The 23,977-nt window shown below is 44.2% G+C and overlaps 1 protein-coding gene across 6 annotated transcripts in view; it reads left to right on the top strand.

The window, feature by feature from the left end:
* Window positions 1–23,977, top strand: part of qkia (QKI, KH domain containing, RNA binding a) — a 72,851-nt gene that overhangs the window by 43,163 nt on the left and 5,711 nt on the right. For all 6 annotated transcript variants that reach the window (XM_069707100.1, XM_069707097.1, XM_069707101.1 and 3 more), the window contains exon 4: window positions 3,653–3,796. In XM_069707100.1, coding sequence (XP_069563201.1) covers window positions 3,653–3,796 — 144 coding nt within the window. The remainder of the gene's footprint in view (window positions 1–3,652; window positions 3,797–23,977) is intronic.

Below are 23,977 nucleotides of genomic sequence, written 5' to 3'. Positions count from 1 at the left end.
AGTACTTTTTGTGCCTTGAGGTTATTGTCTGCAAATGGCTTTGAGAGGGACGGTTCAGGACGCATGGATGGCATATCGCAGGAGGGGTAGCTATCACCTCAGAACGGCTTGTTGGTGCTATAATTTATTTAATATCCCCCATTGAGAAAGACTGCTGTATCCTCTTTTCACACTGAGCTAAAAGTCGTGACATTTAGGTGACCCGTTCAGCGCTGCCTTCTGTCACTCAAAGTCTGTCCTCTCTGGCCTTTTTTTTTTTTAGATTTAGCGCTTACATTTTCTTTTGTTGTACTGTGTTGATAGTTTATGAAAAGAAATCAAACCCAATGCAATCATCAAAACTGACCAAAATCATCCAGCAATAATAAGATGAGCTTCATTTCCAGTCTCGGCAGTGTTTTCTTCAGTGAATGTTTTGGTATTTAAGTTATTCTGTTTTAATTGGATAGTCAGTCAGTTTTAATTTGTTTTGGTCTTTATTAACATTTCATTTCGTTTTTTCTGTCAAGCGCTGATCTTTCTCGTGGAGCCCCCGCTTGTCCTCTCTCGTCCTTCAGCGCTCTACTGCACCTGTTTGGTCTGCTGGCATTGAGCCTGACCTCAGCTGGGAGTTCCTTCAGGATCAAAGGCAAAGGGACTTTTCAGAGCTCTAGAAGCAGAGTGGAAACGGTGTTAGATAGCTTCATTTATGACTTCTAAAGTGCAACGCTGCCAGGACAGAAATGTAGCACCACATTGTCCAAAAATCCTATCGAGGCGCCAGGGCTGTATGTTAAATCGGACTGACCTCCAGCCACAGCACCAAGGATTTAAAGCTTTGTATCTGCAATTGTGTTACGTCTCCTTGAGAAATGCAACAAATCTCTCCCAGTTTCTGGGGTGTAACTGATCAGATTATTTGACCTAAGTAGAATCAACTGATTGAACGGTGACTGTTGTTTATTTTTTTTTTTAATCAATTGTTTTGAAGCCGATCTAAAAAAAAATACGAAAAGGGGAGGGGACAGTCTGATGAAAATACAGCGCTATATATATATATTTTTTAACCTTTTTGCATGTGGTGTCAGCCATGTTGTGAGAATTGAGGTCTTAAGGTTTTATTGCGCTCAAGCTGAGGGGTGTGAAATCCAGCAGGCAAACAGGTGCTGTAAGGACGATGGAAGTCAGGCAGCATAACTGTCTTTCCCTCTGATGATGTTGTTTCTAGTAGCCGTATTCATGCTATTTATTCATGCTACATATTTTGCCAGAACCCATCACCCTCTGGTATGTGATTATTGCAATGGTGTTTGATGTTGGCCAGCGTAGACATTGTTTTCAAAGGCCTTCCCAGTATTCCTCTTAGCTCTCGCCTTACCTCCCCTCTCTTTTCTCACCCTCCCACTCTGCCTCCCTCCCCCTCCAGCCTTCCTCCTGTTTGTCATGCTGTCACTTTCTCTCAGAGGGCACACGGTGACCTTGTTCACAGGCAGTCATGCTGGTGCGAGGCGTGTGGGTGTGCGTGCATAGATGCGTGTCTAAGTTTGCATGCGTGTGCGCTTTTCCCAGATTTATTTTACTACAATCGTTATCAGGATCTGTGTGAACACACACACACACACACACACACACACACACACACACACACACACACACACACACACACACACACACACACACACACACACACACACACACACACACACACACACACGTGATTGACTATTAGCAACCATCGTTCAATAGACATATATTTATGGATATGCCATGTGTTTTCATACTGTGCCCTACATACTACAGAGGTAGCCCTCGTGGCCTGTCTCTCTTGTCCCCTCCACAAAGTGCAGAGTCACCTTCCAGTCCCCATGTCCCCTAATAGGCCATAAGCAAACAGCCATGGTGAAATAATGGCCTGACTGCTGAAACTAGGCCCCCCCCACCCACATGCGGAAAAGGGGGAAAACGAGAGTGGAATATTGAACTTTCTTCTGTGTGTGTGTGTGTGTGTGTGTGTGTGTGTGTGTGTGTGTGTGTGTGTGTGTGTGTGTGTGTGTGTGTGTGTGTGTGTGTGTGTGTGTGTGTGTGGTAAAGAGCAGTGCCATGGCAACAGCTCTCTATGGAGTAGAAAGCAGGTGGGTGGCACTCGGCTCAAGCTCTAAGGCGTGTGTGTGTGTGTGTGTGTGTGTGTGTGTGTGTGTGTGTGTGTGTGTGTGTGTGTGTGTGTGTGTGTGTGTGTGTGTGTGTGTGTGTGTGTGTGTGTGTGTTCCCTCTAACTTTTTGCTGCTCGTTGAGTGTACTAAAATCATGTCAGGTGGACCCCCTGCAGAGCACCGCAATGCACTGTTTGTAATTAGACACCCTCACAGTAGCTCACAATCACAAATGAGCAGTGATCTGAAGTTGAGGTGGTTTGTATGGGTGGGAGTAAACGAGTGTTCATCAACAGTCTGTACAAACCGAGACAAAGGAGGAGGGGCTGCAGTTGACTGCTTGAGACTCTGACCTCCTTTGGAAAAAGAAATCAGTTTTGATAGTTTATTATTTTTTTTATATTGATTTCAATTTCACCCATCTGATTTGTCTTCATAAAATCAAACAAAACATTTTCACATTTCAGTACCGTTTTGATGTTTTTATTGTGGTGTCACACAAACAGAATCTGAGGTTGTCTTTTTCAGACAACCGAGACCAGAACTCCTCACCTCAAGGGGAAATAGTCGGCTTTCAAACCGCTGGCTTTCATGGTTAACAGCGACATGCGATACAACCTTAAAAGCATTTTAGTGCGCTCTCCGTGTCTGCTCCCTGCATTTACTGTCAGTGGGGCAACAGGAAGAGGGAAGAAAGTAGCTATGCTAAATTGAGGAGCGTGGCATTTTCTTTCTTCTTTTTCCAAAAAGAAAATGTTCAGGTGTTTGGCTACTCTCCATTTGTCTCGACATATCCCATTTTACCTTTTCACGAAAGATTTAGATGTGACTGGGCTTTTCATGGAGGCAACTGAAAACATAAAGCCTTTCCGAACCCCAGTCTCCCCAATTCAAATCTTGAAATGGCTTCCCATTTAACTGTGTTGAAAGGTTATCGAGCAGTGATGGGTGGTTTTCTATAAAGCCCATTTTGCCTTTCAGGTACGACTGTGCGAGTGCGACAGTTTGGATGCTGCCTTTTTATAGGAGGTAAAATTACTCCCTCAGAAAGCCATTTTTTCTTGGACAATATTGTCCACATAAACGTGTCAGAGACACAGGCACACCCTTGTGTACCTTCACGCACAATCCTAGGCTATTTTGCGCTATATCCACGTGTCATAATTCCATACCTACCAGATAAGTTAGTGTGGTTTAAAAGTCTGGCTCCATCTTTCTCTGATCCCTGCATCCATCCATCTTTCACTGATATTAATTGCTGCAGGGCTAGCTGTCATCTTTGTCTCTGTGAAGCCAGGGATCTATTAAAGAAAGGTGTCCTTTCAAAGTTAAAGCTAAATAGCTGACTAAAGGGCCGGTCCTGTCATCCTGTTTCCCTTCACGGGGCCCGGTCGTCCTCTGTGTATGCCTACCTCTCGCCTGCGCTTTCTTTGATATGCTGCGTTAGTGCACTGGTGCTCTAACACACCCACACTGTCACATTCACTCACCATCTCCCTCGCTCTTCCTATATCTCTGTCCAGGAGGAGCAGAACCGAGGAAAGCCAAACTGGGAACACCTAAATGAAGACCTTCATGTCCTGATCACAGTGGAAGACACGCAGGCCAGAGCTGAGATCAAGATGAGGAGAGCGGTGGAGGAGGTCAAGAAGCTTCTTGTACCTGCTGTGAGTACTTGCTGTACATAAGCTCATGTATAAACATCATGCGTTTAGTCTTAACATTTGAGTTTCCCAGGACGATGAAGGACATGGTTTCACTGCTGATTTAGGACTGCTTAGATGCTCTCTTAGCAGTGGCGTCCATCTTTCCATGCTCAACTATCTTAGTCAAAACAACAGGATAATGGGGTTACATATGGCACATCACCTCCACCCCACTGTTAGCATCCTGTTTACTTCCATATATAGGCCAGAGGAACAGGTTGGCTGTACCTCCAGCAGAGTGGAATAACATAGCTGGCTGTATACACCTCCTGTGACTGCCACGTTTCATCTCCGGTTCCCCTCTGTCCAGACTTCCTCACACAATGTGCCGCTGGTGATGGCTGCTGGTATTTTTTTTGGCATGCGATGTGTATTTTTGCTCTTGACTGTGGAGACCAGGTGGGCAGGGCAGCTGAAGGCCCAGGTTTGTCACCAGGTGGCAATGCACAGGGCTCGGTGGCTTGTGGAAACGGCCAGTCAATGCCAAGCATGCAAGGCATGCAGCGCCACTTGAATTGTAACCTTGTTAAGCTGCTTTCCTTCCTGCATTTTATCCGGTTAATGTAAAATTATTCTTACACGTGTGAGCACATTTAGATTCTTTCCCTTTGGGAGAAATGAATGCAGCAAGGACAATGTTTGCCCCAGATGTAACTGCATTACAATTTATGAGCTTGTAATTTTTCACAAGCAACTGGGCAAGTAACATCCAAAGAAAGATGACCCCCTTTTTAATATAAACAAATAAACAAAGAAAAGAGGATAGCTGGAAGGCTGGAGAACCAAACGGTGGGATGATTGCACATCTGTACGCACGCGAGGAGTTTAGTCTGAACCTCTGAAAACATGCCTGAAAGGCATAAACTGTGTCTGATCACATGAAAATGGGAATGCACAACATATCGCTCGACAATATATTATCAGCAGTAATTAAGGAAATGTAATTATTGTTATTGTTCTGATAATGTAATTTAAGCCAGCCATTACATCCAATAATGTGGGAGCATGCTGCAGACTAGGAAACAAGTTCTGAGTGGTGTGTTTTTTTTTTTTTTTTTCCCACCTCTCCACTGGACTGTGTTGCTGTCTGATACCCAAATGCTGAGCTAAAACACTCATAAAGAGGGCAGAGGGGTCACATCTAAAAAAAAAAAAATAGACTTTGGGTCACAATTCACACATTTTACTGAGTAAACTAATTTGCCAAACATGCAATTAAATCTGCCATTAAGGGATACAGGAAAATCAGTTAGTCAAATGCACATTGAAGAAACAGAACACAGTGAACCTGTAAAAATGTAACGTGTTCAGCCATTTATAATGCCAAGATTATTATTATTATTATTATTATTGGTTATGATATCTGCCACACAAACAGATAATAACAGGCATCATTATCGGCCCTGAAATTCCATATCCGTGTATCTTTGCATGAAATGTTTCCTAACTTTATTATGGGTACATCTGGGGCCATGAACTGTATTTTATTGTTCATCTCATCTGAACTGCACAGGTGAATGTAACATTTGACACAGGAGATGTGATCATGCATCTCGCGTCTGCTATATTTCTACCCCGTCTGTCTCAGAGGGGCCTTTTGCCCCAGTTTGACAGTGTGGAAAGGACGTTAATTTGTGTCCTCTTGTTTCAGGATTGCTCGTCTTTATTCAGCCTGCCTGTCATATCTTTAGGCACTTGTTTTGTTTCTGAGTTTGGGAGTCTTTCAGATCTGCACATCCTGTATGCACACACAGAGGATGTTGGCACACTTGGATATGCACACGCACACACCGATATGTGCACGCGCACACAGACTTGAGGGTGAAGCCATATCTGGAAGCGACAATGTTCTAAACAGTCATGCAGAATGAGTCACTGTTAGCACACGCGTGTCGACACGTACACAACAAAACCCCTTTTAAGTCAATGACAGCTCTGGGCAGCTAAAACTCATCTGAATGGAGTGCCACAAAAATAGCTTCCTCACTTTTCCAAAAATCTGTGTGCATTTTGCAGCCTGACAAGTACATTACAGATGGTCTGTTGATTCAGTACCTGAACCATTGAGTGGGTTAGAGAAGCTCTTTTATGTCTCGGACAGAAGAAAGCAGCTTGTAGCTCTTTTAGTGCACTAATGAAATCCTGCTCATAAAGTTTCACTCTACCCTTAATTCAAATAAAGTTTTATATAGATAATTAATGACCAAATGCAGTCCACCAGAGGCCATATTTCCTCCAGGGAGGAAAACTTTGTTCATTTGAAAATAATGAAAAGATCTTTCATTTCAATAGACAATGCACACATGTCCTTAGTTTTTATATTCCAAATGGTATGCTTTTCTCCAAAGTATATTTACAGTAAATATTTCTGTTATCGCTCTGATCTTCCAAAGTTGTTTCCACAATAACCTACCGCTGGCCTAAAGGAGGATGAATTGAGATGTCAGAAGTGATGATTAGTGTCAGTATGACAAGAGAAGTGTCTGGTAGTCCTGAATGTTTGGTTAGTGCATTATCTACCCATCAACCCCTCAGGGCACAATATGTTTTTTTTTCTTCATGTCATTGCCTGCCTGCATGTGCATGCATACAAGTCAGTAGTGGGTGTAGGACTTTCTGGCAGTAATGCCCTTTATCATGCTAAACTAAATTGGATTAAAGTATGGACGAGCTGAGTACGCAGTGTTCTAATGAAGGGCATCTTCTCCGCTTTTGGCAGCGTAAAATCGCCTTTATTACATCGCAGAGCAAACAAAATGAGGTCATGCTTTTTATCCCCTTTCAAGGAAAGGAAGGCTTTACTTGTCATTGAAGAGAGCCCAGCTGCAGAAATGAAACAAAGAGGGAACATGAGGTGATAAACCAAAAGGTTGTTTTGTCTGCAGACCTGTTCCTAAATAGAAGTTAAAAGCTTTATAATGAGAGTTTTTCTTATCAACAATCTCACAATTCGAGTGATGTGGGATTAGACGCAAGGATGTTTGGCATGGAAAACCCTGTGCGTACCCAGCTAAACTAAACCAACACAGTCTAGCTTATAGCACTTATTTATGGGGGGGTGGGGGGGTTTGTATTGGATGCAGGCTGTTGTTTAGCAGTAATATTTTCATTTCATTATTCAAAGTTACACATTGTTTTGAAGATTTGTTCAAAATCAATAAACTTACAAGCTGCATCTTGCTACGAGAACAAGGCACTTATTGCTCTTTCACAATTTACAGAAATCCGGGACTAACGAAGTGTGACTTGCAAACTCTGCTCAGGCATACCAGAGTATGTATGTTGTAAAAACATTTTGTCTGCGTCAGTCAGTTAGCCAGCCAACTAATTACAGACTATTTTAACACCCCGTCAGTGGCAGCTGCTTACATAGATATTGATGGAGGAGCTAAAAAGCAGCGGAGATGGAAAGCGTTAAAGGTAGACGGTTGTTCCTCTTTGCCCCTGGCGTCTCTCCCCTGCAACCGAGTCCTGTGAACTCTTCAACTCTACGTGAACTGGGAGCAGAAGAACGTCGGCGAGATGAAGAAGGCATAGGGAGAGAACGAGTGACAGAGGGGAGAGATGGGTGGGAGAGCTTGATTGAGCTACTCTTTCAAGTGTGGATTTACTGCACTGATCCTACCCTAGCACGCACACACACACACACGCGCGCCCAGAATAGTGCTTCCTCGTGCATGCACATACACATACACACACACACACTGCACGCTGACTAAAATGCTCACCCCTTCGTTAAGGCCCTCACAGAGCCGGCAGCAGAGCCCCACTGCACTGTAGGTAACCTCCTCTCGGATTCTTGCAGAGCTCTCTATGCCTAAGCCCTGATCGGCCCATTCTCCTTCTCCTCCTGTCCCCAGAAGAGCTACAGCTCATTGACACGAAGGCAGGCTTTTGTCCTGTGATTAATAGAAGACCCCGGCCAGTTGTGAGAAAGCCAAAAGCACCGCGGCGTTTACAATTCAAGTTTATGTAGAACGATGTTGCCATCACAAATAACAATCAGCTTTCAGACGACTCATGTAAACAGACACCCGCTTAACTCCAAATCCATCTGAATCACCTCCATATGTTATTAATAATCTTCTGCCGAGTTGTACTCCCCGTGTCAAACAAAGCCCGGATGATAAACACAAAAATTCTTCTGCTGTGTAATAAGTCTTGGACTGGCAACTGTATGCACAAAGGGTGGCACACTTCCACATGGCTTTGTGTGAAACTGGTCTTTCAAGCAATTTCTACATAATCCTCATTAAAAGGCCAAACATGGCCTCCTTTTGAATTAGGTCGAAGCAGGTATTTTTACCTTTGACAACTGAGAGAAAGTGCCTGCTGTGACATTCCTGATTGGGACGTAAATGGTCTGTACTTGTATAGCGCTTTACCACCTTTTGGTCTCAAAGCGCTTTAACATGGTTTTCCCATTCGCACACTAATGAGACAGATCACCGTGCAAGGTGCTGCCATCAGGAGCACATTCACGCACCGATGGTACACCATCGGGAGCAACTTAAAGTTCAGCGTCTCGCTCAAGGACACTTAAGCATGTGGACAGGAGGAGCTGGGGATCGAACCGCCCACCTTCCGATTAGTGTGCAACCCACTCTACCGTCTGAGCCACAGCCTCCCTCCACGTGGCCGAAGTATTTCACCACAAGCCATGTAGCAGGAGCTGTCTCCAAATGATTTACTGCAAATTTACTTTTTAAGCAACACTACCTATGTTAGGTAAGCGATGCATTAAAAATGATCAAATTACATTAAAAAAAAAAAAAAAACACAAGACCGTTAGAGTTAAGGTGTGATGGAAGAAGGAATTGGGGTCACAAGGAAAACTATGGTTTCACATCTAGAGCCTTTTCTATCGTGGTTGTAAGACATTTAACACGACTGTGTAAGCTGTGGTTAAAAGTAATTTTGGTGGTTTGGTGTTGTATAGATGTCGAGTAAAAAAACGACTAATAAAAAAAGGTCACTCGGTATGGCAGCTTATTCGATCCATGACTGATCGTCTCTTCCTGCAGAAGGTCTTTGGCAAATGTAATATCCCAACAGTTAGGTGGCCCAGTTTTTTTTGTATTTATGTCTGACAAAGTGCACAGACATTAGTGGTTGCCTGTTTCTGTTTTAGTGTGTGGAGTGAATAGTTGTGTGGATATAATACATTCTCTTTGGACCCCGCAGGTCACAGTACTGTTTGAAGGGCTTATGGGAAAACGACAGACAGGCAGATAATTTGACAAAGCCGTCTACGACCAGACGAAGACCTGGTCCTTTTGTGACCCTGAGGATTTGTTCCTAAAGGCACCACAAGTTTCCTGGAAACGTCTCTGTGTTTGTACTTTTCCCTCGCTGAAATATAGATCAGAACACTCTTTCTTTTTAGGATAAGTTATTCAGGAGTTTTTAGGTTTTTATTGTGCAGAACTTTGTGGAGTGGGTTGCAGAATTATATTCTATTGTCGGATTAAAATACAGTTAAATCCTTCATGCATTTTAAGATTAAAGACGATCCTTAAGCATTTCTGGTTATTTTGATTCAGCATTTATTTGTTAAGTAATAATTTTTGTAAGATAGAATTGTCATGGTGTAAAATGTCTTTGACCCTTACATTGTTTTCACTTATAATGATGCTGATCTAGAAAATGAAGTATAAATTTGAGTTACATTCCACCACGAATGACAAAAAAAAAAAAATCCTAAGCAGGGGGTAACAACTAAAATGTAAATGCACCATGTTACCAAGGAAACAGCCCCCTCCTCCCTCCCACTACAGCACCTCGTGCTCTCCGAGCGATCTGATTGTTAGGCTGTGTGGAGATAAATCAGCTGCTTACAGAATGTATTCTCTGGCGAAAGGTTTTGCAGTTATTTTCATTAATTATTTTATATTCTGCAGGGTCTGGTAGATGGTGATGGCTGAGCTCATGCCAAACACTGCTGCATCTGATTCAGTGCGGCGACAGCAGGCGCTCGCTGTAAGGTGCTGACAGTACATTAAGAGTCGTAGCAGGGAATTGCGTTTTTCCTAAGGCTCACAGGCATCTAGAGCATCCAAAAAGCGGGAGAGGTTAGGTATGAAAGGAGAGCGGCACACAGAGAAAGAAAGAGCTGGTTGATGCAGGGGCACTTTGGCCCCGGAGAGCCAAGCGCACGTCTCTCTGAATGAAACTGTCATTGCCGAGAACAAAGTGAGCGCGGTAGCAGCCTGAGCAGGCTGTGGCCTCGAGCGCTGCTCTCCATTTGTGGGATGTTGAGAACCCGGTCCTGCCTCCAGACTTCAACTTACTGCTTCTTCTCGTGCTCCATCCCCTTCACCTTCCCGTCCATCCTTCGAGCGCCCGTTTTTGATGTTCTATTTAAAATTTCTTCTCACTTTTGTTGTTCATAAGTGTGCATATAATGGAAATCAAGAGATAGTTTCATCACTCTGCTTTATATATATATATTTTTTTTTTTTTTTTCATTTTTATAAATAGAGTGGGTAACAAAGTTTAGAGCTCTCCTTCAGCTGCCATGTTTGGATGATTAGTCTCATTGTGTTCCCTGTTTGCCAGGACTAAGTTTCTCTTTTGGGCAAACTTGATGCCCCCTTTTTTTTCTTTCTTCTTCTTCTTTTTTTTTGTTTGTTGTTGTTGTTGTTCCTGTCTCTGGCTCTCCTGAGTCCTTTGTCTGTCCTCGTTCTTTCTCGTCTCTCCTCTGTGCTACGGGCCACCTTTGAGAAAGAACATACAGTAGATGGTGTTTTTGTGAAAGGCAGACAGATGGACCTTAATGGATGCCAAGCTTGGCTATCTGTGGGGTGTTGTGTCTGTACTCACCAGTATGCATCCGGCTTGGCAAAGCGTACAATGGCAGCACCATCAGAACCACTTGGTCTGGAAAGGCACAGGCACAGAGAGAGGATGATGCAGAACAAGAAGAGCTAGATTTGAACAGTGGAGGTCTGTTCTCGGCAGCAGTGTACTGACTTTGCAATCAATAAACAGCTCTTTTTTTTGTTTTTCTTTTTTTCCCCCTCTTTCTAGTTCACACTCTCTCCTTCTCTCTGTCAGCAGTGTATGACAAATGAGAACAAAACACCATCTGGCTGCATCCATCCATGTGTGCCTCTCCAATTAATGATGTTTATTCTCTGTTAGTTCTACCTATCACTACCATTCTCCTCATATTTACTCTTAATCTACTTCCCCTCCTCACATTCTCAGTCATGCATGATATCCAGTGAGCAGAGGCGCCCATCTCTCATTGAGCCCGACTGGTTGGCTTGGATGATGCACGCCCCGAACTGAACTCAATGCACATGACTCAAGTGTGTCTAAAGGCTCCGCAACAGGTGTTATATACAAAAAAAAAAACTACAACTTTATGGCGATATGTTGCGGGAGACTGTGCATTTGAAAAAGTTGGAGGTGTATTTGTGTCGTGCCTGGCCATGCACTGTTGTTTGTCACCTTTTTTAAGCTAGCTGCACGGCCCGCAGTAACAACACGCGTAAAGGCGATTCACCTTCAAAATACGTGATGATATTTGTTCTTGTGCCGTGTTGCGCCTGTAGCTATCTCCCTATATGCCAGCCAGCTGTGGTAGCCCCGGACACCTCGCAGGCAGGTTGGAGGTAGACAGTTTTAGTCAACTTAGCAGCCCCTCTTTCCCTGCAGGCTGTTATTACCTTCATCGGGCTAATGAAGGAGCAGGATTGGATCATATTAACCTCCTGATCTCCAACCTCCCAGGACACCACCGTTACAACAGGCTGGACTGCACTGTTCACTGCTCCCATTATATATATATATATATATATATCTGTGTGTGTGTGAGAGGGAGAATGGTGAGCCCAACCCACCTGCACGTAGACACCGCATCTCCCACATGAATGTTAATCATCTTTTTAATTGGCTTCTTTGACTTAGTGACCTCTGAGTGAGACGGAAAGGCTGCATCACGGTGCTCCTCCTCCAATGCTGTTCTCTCTCGCTCTCTCTCTGTGTCTGTGTGTGTGTGTGTGTGTGTGTGTGTGTGTGTGTGTGTGTGTGTGTGTGTGTGTGTGTGTGTGTGTGTGTGTGTGTGTGTGTGTGTGTGTGTGTGTGTGTGTGTGTGTGTGTGTACTGGCCTGGAGGCAGCCTGACCTTTGACCTTCAGCTATCCTCCAGTCCTCCACTTTCATCATTATCCATCTTCAATCCTCACACTCTTTACTCATTTATCCAGCCTTTTGGTCCTTCTGTGCCCCGCTAATACATTTGAGACCGGTACCTCACGGACTCTTATTGAAACCTTGTAACCAGGAGAGCAGCGGGGAGTAAATACTAAAACCAAGATGTAGAAATCACCCCCGGTTAGTGATTTGGATGTGATAAGTGAATAATTGAAATTGACCACTTTCAAAACGCACGGAAGCAGACTCATGCAAGACCTTCACTGGTGTCCCAAAAAAAACACACACACACACACACACACACACACACACACACACACACACACACACACACACACACACACACACACACACACACACACACACACACACACACACACACACACACACACACACACACACACAGTTTCCCCCTCTCTGTCTGTTGCTGTCTCCCCTCTCGGTTGCTGTCTGCTGTTTTCTTCCTTCCTGTGGGTGATTGAGGGAATAGGCCATTCACTACTCTCTTCTATTACTGTATCTACAGTGACCTGAAGTGCACCTCATCCTGTTCACAACATACAGTTATCTCAAGGCTCCTCAGTGGTTTTCAACTTCTCTTTTCGTAGTTGTAAATTGTAAATGTAGAATATATGTTTTTCATAGATTTTGTGGAGAAGATATCCTGTAAAAAAAAAAAATCTTCTGTTGTTCCCTGTTTGGACCAAATTTGAATTGTGAAGTTGCACACATTCCTCCAGTTCAAGCTTTCTATTGTTGCTAGTGAGATTCTGTCTTCTGTGCCGAGTCCGTCCGCTCAGCTCAAACCTGACAAGAGGGACTTGGTCAGGTCTTGTCCCAGAGGGTTCCTCCCCTGCCACCCCTCCCCTCCACACCTCCGTCTGGCCATCCCTCCTCCATCTCCGGCTCTGTGTCTCTCCTGAGGGGCAGACAGGTGGTTGTGAGCCTAAAGAAACAGAAGTCCCGTAGGGAACAACCTGCCTAATCCTGGCCACCTTCCCTGGTCTTTTTACTGGCCCCGCGACTGAAAGGCAGGCAGGCAGGCTTCTTGAACCAGTTTCAGTCCAGAGAGACCAGATCAGATAAAGCTGCTGGCCATTTAAATAAAGGGCAATTACTCTCGTAACTTTCACAATTTAAAGCTTCCCAACGAAGGAGAATAGATTATTGCGGCGCTTTTGTGTTCATGGGAGTAACCGTGTTCAACCGTGGCTGTTTCCAGACCTGCAGGTCCTTTCATCCAGATCAAGGGCAAAAAAACCACCACATTATTTATGTTTCAGTTCATATTTACATTGATTTTTTTTAAATATTTTTTTTTATATAACAAACCAACTGTGCATAATGTCATATGAGCTAACTCACCCATGTGGTGCATCGTTGCATCATTAGAGCATCATCAGGATCCATGCGAGGAAAATAAAATTCGGCTGACAGAAGGACAGTCTCTAGTTGTTTACTTCTCATTCTTATATTTAGGGATTTCCTCTATTGGCATCAATAAATAACTTGGATTTTAGGCAACAAAATGTTTGCATCAGGTAGACAGGACAAAAAAAAAGTGTTTCTTTGCAGAAATATTTTGGGTTATTGGTGTGGTAATACTTATTTTTTAATGAACTGACAAAATAGAGGAAACAGACAAATCAGACAGTATTAACTAGAGATATACTGATATGGAGTTTCAGGGCAGATAATGATTTGCTCTAATTATCTGCTTTTTGTGGCCAATAAAAATATGATAACCAGAAATATTAGTTAAACAGATGAAAAAATATGAAGAGGAAATTCATTTTAGACTGATAAATGTATCTTTCCAACACAACATCCAGTATTTAGAGAGCAGCAAATTCAGCATTATTCGACGTAATTACCAGCTCGTATGTGGAAATATATAAAACATATTTAAATGTTCTCATTCATCAGCTTATAATATCAGCTACGGATATATAATGCACTCCTAGTCTTGGGTGTACATAATATGTCCATATGATTAATCAGGGTGCAATCCCACATTCACATGCTGATGTATGCCGTGTTGGTCATGGTCATCAAATGATTAACATTAACATTCACCCATACAGACAGATTATATGGTCACTTCCAGAACAGCTCCTGAACATCGGATAGTTTTAGTCCACATCTACGATCACAAAGTGCTGCGGTTTGTCCCGTTGCACTCACTCTTCATTTGTGGTATGAAAACAGAGAGGGAACCGGAGCCTTCTTGGAGTGAAATGGAGACCGTGTTTTGAAACAGCCTTCACCCAGCTGTTTGGTCGACACATGGGTTGGATCGTCAGCTTTCTCCCCAGCCCAAACAAACCAGGCAAACACACCAGAGTTTGTTTTAACTGAACTAAAGAGGTTACGTGTGAAAGCACCCTCAGATAGATGGAATTTGTTGTGTGTGCATCAGCCCGGAGGCATGCCTTACAGTCCGCCCGCTGTAGTGGTTTGTAATTCGGAAATGCGCATTTGCAGCCACGTGGTGACATCAGAACAAGGAACGTGGCTGTGTGACTTTGAATTCCTTTTTCCCTGCTGTTCCCCTCATCATCAGTCTGCTCAATGAGCCAGCCCCAGGAAATGATGAAAATCCAGGGGCAGGGAGAAGATTCAGATTGCAATAACATTTGTGCTGAATGGCATGTTTCATCTCCTTCCCCACAAACCCTCCCTTGTTTTATCCCTCGCTCATCACCAACTCACTGGTGGGGACGATAGGGGAAGAAATAAAGAAGCTACTGTGATTCTACAGAAATTCCTTGTAAAACAGAGTTGAATATATTCTTAATCCTTCAAATTGTTGACAATGAATAATTTGTCAACAATTGATCACTGATATGAATCGGTTGAATGCGCGTGAAGAACACCGGTATTGTCTGTGATGGCCCTGAACCCGAACTCAGCCTCATGGCGTGATTAGCACTTTCTCTCTTACACACTCTCTTGACTTCCTCATTCTCTCGTTTCTACTTGAAACATCATCCTGTTGCTAATCCATCTCATTCATTTCTTCCCTCTAAAGGGAATTAGTCCCGTTTCTTCTCCTGTCTCATTCCTTTAGATTTTTAAAAAAAAAAATGTTTTAAGTCAGCCACGATATCCAGTGAAGGTGCATTCTGTGTACACAGGCCCTCTGCACCACTTACAAAATTGCCTTGCCCACTTGTACTGTCAGTTTAATTTCAGTTCACACACACACACACACACACACACACACACACACACACACACACACACACACACACACACACACACACACACACACACACACGCACTTGAGTCCCTAACCACCCAGGGCCCTCACATCATTGTAAAATAACCTCCTTCCTAATCCACCTGGTTGTGTTGGGCTCCTCCAGGGTTGTTTTTTTTTTTTTTTTTTTTTTCAAGTGTCCTAATACACTACACATGAGGAGAAGGCCGGTAACAAGGCAGGCTGAGAGGCCTGGGCAGTTTTAATCTGCCCTGTTCCTCCAGTGGTGAGAAGAGGGACCCTGCAGGCCCCTGTCCAATATCTCTGCCTCTCTTTGAAGGTCCCCTTAATCCCTTTACAGAGAGGCAAGGAAATGCAGAAGTGTGCATATGCCTGTGGGTCGATTGTAGGGGACTCAGTCTGGACTCTGCGTCTCCGAAGGCTTAATGCTGATCAAGACTTGTGCACATTGTGTCTCTGTCACTTTGTCTCTTTGTCTCTCACGCACGCCACGTTCATACATTGTGTCCACCCACCGTAGCTTTTGAACTTCCTCGGGGAGGGCCATGCTTCAACATCCGTGAATTGGAGACACACACTCGAACACATTGTGCTTTCATCTCTGCTTCTCCAGCGACAGTGTGTCCCAGTGTTTAGGCAGGGAAATAGGATTGTGTAGAGCTCAGCGTTTAGAGAGCCCAAAGGCTGCCCATCAAATTCAGCTCCTACGGTCTGTGATGCCTCGCTTTGCCAGCCATCGCTCAAGTCATTTCAAACTCCGTTCTCTCAGTCCCACTTGCCAGCGCTGGACTGATGGCTCTCTCTGCCTCATCTGTGGTGTTGTGAGCATAGAGACTTTGCTTCTTCTTCTTTTTTTTTTTTTTTTTTTAATCTCACTTTTCACACCCTTTTGTTTGTTAGCAGTGATGTTCACTTACTCTATTGCTGACTGGTTGTCCCGTGGTGAAACTTGGGTTGGGTTGTCTTTTATTGTTGTTGTTCACAAAGCTTTGTTGAAATCCCAGTGTTTTTCTCTGGGCAGAGAAGGCACTCAGCATCTGTAACACTAACATACCAAATACAATGGAATATACTTTTCAGTAATGCATTGGAGGAACTGCATGGATGCCTCTTAGCTCTGCAAGTTAGTCAGTGGTCAGAATCATCAAAATAATCACAGTAATAGTTATTTCTTTGCAGTATAGAGAAGATCCAGTTTCATGTGAATGAAGTGGACTCGGATCAGTTCCTAAGTCAGTCAGCCTTGTTGATGTTATTAATTAAGAGAAAATATGAAGGATATTAAAAGGCTTGTTGACTAAACTGAGACTTGAACCTTTGCAGAGATTGAAAATTTGAGTTTTGTCAAGTTGCACGGAGCCAGATAAACGAAGGACACCCAGGTGTCTCACAAATAGTTCCTGGTCTGCACATGTGCACATCCATCTAGGTTCCAGGTTGGAATCCACATCTTGCAGGAGGTACTTTTAGGAGAAAGCTCCAGTCATCAGCTCTGAGTCAGGATCTCTGAATCTGATGCAAATCCCCTTGCAGTATTTAAAGCCCCCAAATCATCCCTGGCCAAATCCCTTCAAGATATTCCCTGCTCGATTGGATGGCATTAAAGGATCGCAGCGACAGAACAATACGCCGTCTGGCAGTGTGGTGGAATGAGGGATCAAGGGACAGAAGGGGAGAGAGAGGAAAGTGGAAGGAGAAATGGAATAGACGTGGATAAATAAGGTAGAACGAAGGAGTGCAAATTGGGAATGTGGAAGTAGGCAGAGGAAAGAGAGGGCATTTTATTATTAGGCAGGGAACAAATGATGATGATATACGGGTCAGGAGAAACGGACAGCTGTTTGTTGGGCTGTTCAACATGGTGGGGCTGCATGATCCGTCATGCTCTTAGCCTGCAACATCATCTGTTTGTCAAATCCAGTGCAGGCCAACAAGCTTTAATATCTAAATCGTCCTCTAAAATCTGTATATATATATATTATTTATTTTTTTCTAGGTTATTTATATGAGGTTTAATCTGTTTTTAATGCTGTTTTGTTACATGGAATGCCATCCCAGTTTGTAAGGATAAACAAGATCACTCAGAATTTCTGCACAGCTCTTTCCCTTGTACTACTGGAAAAGCTTTCGATGGAAGAGGAAAACCAGATTTTTTTTTCTCTTTCAGTTCCAGAGAGTGCAATAACCTGGTATGAAAAACACATTTTCATCCCCCCCCTCTCTTTTTCCTCTCCTTTCTCCTGTTGGTGGCTCCGAGTCTCTGTATAGGTCTGTCAGCATATAATAATGGGGCTAGCACAGAGCACCAGCACTGCCCACTTCACTCTCCTCCAGCACAATAAAAGGCTGTTATAAGCCCGATGGGTCCTGGAACCAGTGCCAGTTCCAGGGCTCCTACTGTCTCTGCCACCCATACCATGTCTCAGATAACCCCGGAGACGCTGTGGGAGTGAACCGAGAGCTAGCAATTAAATTAATACGTCTCTTCAACATATTGCCTTACATACTGAGCACTCACCAGGGCTGCGAAAGCCAGCACTTTTCGTCTTGGGCCTCAGCACTTGTGAGCGTTGTTATGATGCAGAAAGAGAAGTATTAACAGAAGAGTTAGTTCCTGGCTTTGTTATGTGCCACTTTCCACTGTTTCTCAGTAAGCTGTGTGATTGACAGTAATGGGGCGGAGCAGCCGTGATGTGTTTGTAATAATCTGACTGGAGTCAGGTTCACTTCTATGCTAATGAGCTAGTGTGTTGGTGGTTTAGCATGACTAATGGCGCCCATCGCTAACAGAGCTGTCTGGCAGCGAGGAAGGGAACACGAGAGTAAAGGAGAAATAAAGAGGCTTTACGGGAGTGTTGTGAAGGTATAAGACAGAGAGAGAGGAGAGTTGCAGGAGATTGCGTTGTTAGTCTTTGGGGAAAAGGAAAATACAGTTGAGGCCTGATTCCCTTGGCAGATATGTTCACAAAAGCTGAGGAGCAATGCAGAAGAAAGAAAATTGCCTTTGAAAGTGCAGCAGTGAATTTGAGAAGACGGATACAGCACTTACACCAGCACACTTTTCAAAAGAGAGAAAAGGAAAAATGTTAAATGTGTTTGTGTAGTGTTTTAAATCCCCCCCCCCACTCTGTGGTTGATTGATACGTGGTCATGTCGAAAGTGAAAAGGTTCAGTGTGTTCTTTTTAAAGTGAAACGGTTCAGTGTGTTCTTTTTAAAGGGAAAAGGTTCCGTGCGTTTTTGTAAAGGGAAATAACACACTGTGTTTTATACATGTATTATTTACAGAAAATGCTGTTTCTGTGTGTGAGTGGCATCTATTGATTTAACTTTTTGCTGGAGTAGTTGCTTGATTTGTGGTCTCATCTAAAAACACGGGAATCAGGTTTGCTGCACATGTGTTTTCATGTTCTATCCCAATCCAGATTCCAAGTTTGCTTTAGTTGACTGCAATTGATGAAACTTTCTTGTCACTTATTTATTTAGTCGAGATGTTTTGAATTTTCACTACAAGTACTCATTCCTTCCTCGTCTCTAAACCCTCCGCTTTTGGAGAGTGTGGAATTGTTGATAAGTCGTCTTGGCACCGTGGCAAGAGTAATCGTTTCCCTCCAGATGTTAGAGTTTGGGAAGGAACCAAAAGGGAGTGAACGGGGGTGGGGAGGGAACCAGCTGCCACCACTACCAGTTCCACCCCTGGACATGAAGTCATCTACTCCTCCCTCCCCAAGGCTCCGAATACTACCTCCTCCACTCCATCCTGCTGAATCCCCCTCCCACCTCCTCTCTCATTCTGACTTCTGCACATACGGTCTCTCTCTCTGTATCCCAGGAGGCAGCCGGGGCGGTGTTTACTGCTGAGGTAATTGGAGTAGTTTGGAGAGAGCCTGACCCCGGCCCCTCTAAGGCCCAAGATGTGTGTTGTGTGTGTTGTGTTGTGTTGTGTGTACACTCGCGTGTGCATACGCCTGTTTGGGATGACTGGCAGTGAGGCCAGGGAAGGATAGCAGGCCTTAGTCAGTGTCAGCCCACTAGGGAGCAGACAAATTGGCTTTCACTACGCTGTCTGTCTTTTCTTGTCTCATATTCTCCAGCTATCCCTTTCTTCTTCCGGCATATCTCTCCATCTCTCCACCAACTCAAAAGGCAATCTTTCACGCTTTCTCTTGTACTTGCTCCGCAGCGCTTTTTTCCCCTCCTCCTGGTACTCTTTTGTTCCACCTCTCTTTCTGTATCTGCTCATCATTTCATCTCTCTGAGCTGAGCTGTTAGCTGTGCTGAGCTGCATAGACGGTGACTCCTGCCAGATATGAGCAAAACCTCCCCCTCAGTTGCAGCCACAGACATGAGCAAATTCATCCGACCTCATCTCGGCGCCTGTTGTGTTTATCTGGGGTTGAGATGGATAGGAAAGGGCCTGGAGTTGGGGTGGGCGGGGGATTGTGCGGCTGACAGTCACTCTTGTGTTGTTTACTGTCACCCAAACACAGATGCGGAATATGTGATTAAACAAAAGTTGTGTTGTCTGTAATATCTGGGATTAGCTGCAGCTTGTATTCAACTAACATACAGAGACGAGCTTTGATCAGAAGAGGCACAAAAGAGTGAAGCACGACAGTGATTTAGCATCCATCTAGTGACCTCATCGCCGGGTTGGCAGGTTGGCACTGGGACACGGCTCACCTATTTTAGCTCATCACACTCCCTTCTCCTCCCTCCTCCTTTCCTCATCCCTCTGTCTTGCTTGTCCCTGATAGCTTTTACCGCTCTGCTGATTTCACAAATAGGCCTCATTGATTGAATCTGATTCTTGTGGATAGAGCAGCTTTATTGAGTGGCTTTTTCGCGGATGGACAGGAGTGTGTGTGTGTGTGTGTGTGTGTGTGTGTGTGTGTGTGTGTGTGTGTGTGTGTGTGTGTGTGTGTGTGTGTGTGTGTGTGTGTGTGTGTGTGTGTGTGTGTGTGTGTGTGTGTGTGTATGTGTTAGGGATGATAACAGAAAACTTCCTTTCCTCATTCCTCTCATTCTGTGATTCATTCCTCTCCCTGGAATTCCAGCAGCCAGATCATCACACACACACACACACACACACACACACACACACACACACACACACACACACACACACACACACACACACACACACACACACACACACACACACACACACACACACACACACACACACACACAGCATGCTCTCACACACGGACCCAGTGATGACTGAGTGAATGTTTTATTGTGGTTTGTGTAGGCTAACTGAGGAGTGTGTTAATTGTAATGACACCTCAAGCACAGCAGCATTAAAGTGTTAACTGCTCTCCCTTGCATTGTTCATCATTCATCTAAACTGTGCTTCCCTAGTAGGGCCAGAACACCGGCGGCTGCATGGCTTGAGTGGATCTATATCCACTCCAGCAGTGTCACAAACGTCAACTTTAGTTTTTTTCTTCTTCTTTTGATCTCACAGCTCCTGTCTGCGGCCCTTTTGGTCCACGGTGCCTAATATTGCCACTAACACGTCCCAAATATCTGTAGAGTACTACCTCGAAAAGTAGGAAAATGTTGCAGGAGGGAATTTGTGTTTCGATGCAGGAAAATGAGCTTGTTTCAGATGTAAAACGGAAATGATCTGTCGGGGTTTGGGGGCTTTAGCTAACAAACTGCATTAGTGAGAAGATGGAGCTATATCAGCGGCTCTCCACTGAGGATACACACACACACACACACACACACACACACACACACACACACACACACACACACACACACACACACACACACACACACACACACACACACACACACACACACACACACACACACGCACACACATAGCAGCGCACACCTCATCCTAGCAGCAGCAGCATCTGTGCTCTTCCCCTCTCGCTGCCCTCTATTTTGTGTCTCTCTCCTCTCAACAGGCACTGTGCCACCTATGCAGAGTTGGATGGATGGTGGCAGCCTCTTCCCCCCCGCGCCCATTTAACCCCCGCAACTCTGAAGATCCATCATTATACAACACACACACATGAACACACACAAACACACACGGGCAGCTCCAATATTCCTATCCTCGCATGCATTTGTCCTGCTACCTGCTAGAGGAACCCCCTTCACTCCTCCTCTCATTTAGTGTTACCTCTAATAACCCCTCCCCCTCCCCCCGCCCCCACCCCCACCCTCCACCCAAATGTGCTCATTACTTTGTCTGATTTTAAGATGTTAGTCTGATATTGGGTGCTGCCAAAAAGACACCAAAGATCTGTGGTTCTTTGCATTTATATTGCCGGGATAGGTCACGCTCACGAGGGCTCTCTGCTCTTCATTTGAGAGGCAAGATTACCAGTTCGTTTGGATCATTGTTGGGAGGGAGGGAGTCTGTGTGTCGGGGAAAGCATGCGACAATAATTGATATTTGTTGAACAGCTCTCCAGACGGTGACAAAGATAAATGTTGGATTTATTTGCTGTCACAATAAACGTATTAAGCTTTGAAAGCATTACACGCACACCCCCCGTCATGGTGGTTTGCATCTGGAGAAGTTATGTTCTCACTTTGTGATGTTTTGTTTTTTTTCTCTCTCTCCTCATTTCTCCCATTTTGTTTTGTAAGTTACTTGGCCCTCCTCCAAAGAACTGCTGACATGTGTTTTTTGGAGAGACACACACACACACACGCGCGCGCACAAAAAGCAGGAAGGAAAAAGCAGTTGTTTGAATTTGTGAGAGTCGTGAGTCAATGTTAGCAGACCAGTTTTTGTCTTTGCTCTTACTCGGTAGGAATAGAGGTGATGGTGTCTGATTGACTCGGGCTGAAGAGGCTCACGGGAAAATGGCAGAAATAGAGCAACAGTGAATTCAATACCGCTGGCACTCTTAGGTGTGATGGACAGCTATTTTTGGGCTTGTTCATTCATGTGTGCAATTGTTGACATGGAGATTGCAGCATCTAATTAGTAGTGATTTGGGCTCTCTGCTAGGGTTTATTGGGCCATGTTAGCCATTGACCTGGGCCATGTTCCGTTAGTGTTGATGCTGCATGTCAAGTGGCCTTTTCCTCTGCCTCAAGGCCTATCGTGAGGGAACAAAATGAGGCTTGGCTTCTATTTAACAGCAAATAGCATTTATGCGCATGTTTGTGCGATTTATTTTTTATTATTTAAAAAAAAAGTGCTTTTGAATTATTGTTATTCTGAAAGAAAATAACTTTTTATAACTTCTGTTTGGTTTTTGAATGTCATTTCTACTCTGTTTGACACTTTGTCAACTTTTTGACTATCAAAAAAAAAAAAACTAAATCATGTATGTTGCATCACAACAGTTTGTATTTACGAGCTTTTGATCAGTTTTTACAGGGTAAAGTGTTAGTCTGGAAAAATTGGGTCTCATTTTAGAGCTTTAAGATTTGACCATTAAAAGAAAAGAGAGACGGCAGCGAAGGAGAGAGAGGATTTCCTTGTTTCATTAATTGGCAGCTCTGTGGTCCACTAAACATTGCACACACACACACACACACACACACACACACACACACACACACACACACACACACACACACACACACACACACACACACACACACACACACACACACACACACACACACACACACACACACACACACACACACACACACACACACACACGAATACTGTGACTGCTCTGAAGCCACTGCCTTATATTTAGTCATGGGAGACCAGCCTCTGTCACTTTTTCTCTTGCTTAACCTCGCTCTTTCTCTTCCTCTTTCTGTGCCTGTGTTGAAGAGGAGTCTCAGGGGAGGGCTTAACTCTGAGCCCTCGTTCTTTTTTTCTTTTTTTTCCCTCCCCTTTCTTTCTCCCTCCCCTTCCACGTCTTTTCTTTCCTTATCGTCCTCTGAATGGAGCTGCAGAATGTTGTTGAACTGTGAATTAGTCCAGGAGACAGACTCTGCACATAGATAGAATAGAGAAACGGAGGAGGCTCAGGATATCGGCCTTCCTGCTTTTATTACCGTCTCCACTAACAAACAGACTGCTTTGCCCGACTCGGTGTGCGCTGGATATGCTTACACGCAGTGAACGAACACGCGTCACAACTTATAGCAGCAAAAGGCGTGAAATCACGAGTTCACATCGGGTTGATCTGAGGTCAGCAAGGCTTCACATGCTCGTATTTGCGCTCGGTGTGGAGAATAGCTCGCACAAGGCCCTGCTTAAATTATGATTTACAACCTGGAAAATCACTGGGGCTTTTGTGTTGTCATGGTTATTGAGTGTTCGGCAGCTTGAAGGGAAATGGAGGTGGGGTGCCGAAAGGAGAGAGGGGAGGCATGGATGGGTGCGAGTGGGAGGAGGGGTGCTATCTTAATTGCTTTCCGTGAATAATTTCAGTCCCTTAATTTGGCGATAATGACAGTGGCTGCTGCTTTTGTATTTATTTATCCAAACATTAATTGACAGGACTGACATTAGCCAGGGCGGTTATTGCGCATTTGATTGCGCACAAGGGAGCAAAGAAAATTACAGTAATTATCATTCTGATATGGATTATGAATATGCATTCCCACACTTAATGTCTTTGTCAGCATTTTAGCAACAACAAGGCACTCTGCCATGACAACTGCACTTTAGCTTATCTCCATCTCTTGTTTCCGTAAAACCAATCCGACCAGTGCTCGTGGAGAACAGATGACACGTCGTGTCCAAATGATTCAGCTGCCCCGCGGTGGCATTTTAACACTCAGCCACGCGGTTAGGTGAAATGGCTGTCTTGTGGATT

This window comes from Brachyistius frenatus, unplaced genomic scaffold (genome assembly GCF_029030835.1).
Source record: "Brachyistius frenatus isolate BFR_SWC_R1_liver_20210118 unplaced genomic scaffold, ASM2903083v1 Contig_67, whole genome shotgun sequence".
Lineage (NCBI taxonomy): Eukaryota > Metazoa > Chordata > Actinopteri > Embiotocidae > Brachyistius > Brachyistius frenatus.
Note: the sequence above shows the minus strand (reverse complement) of the source record. Positions and strands in the feature narration are given on the sequence as shown.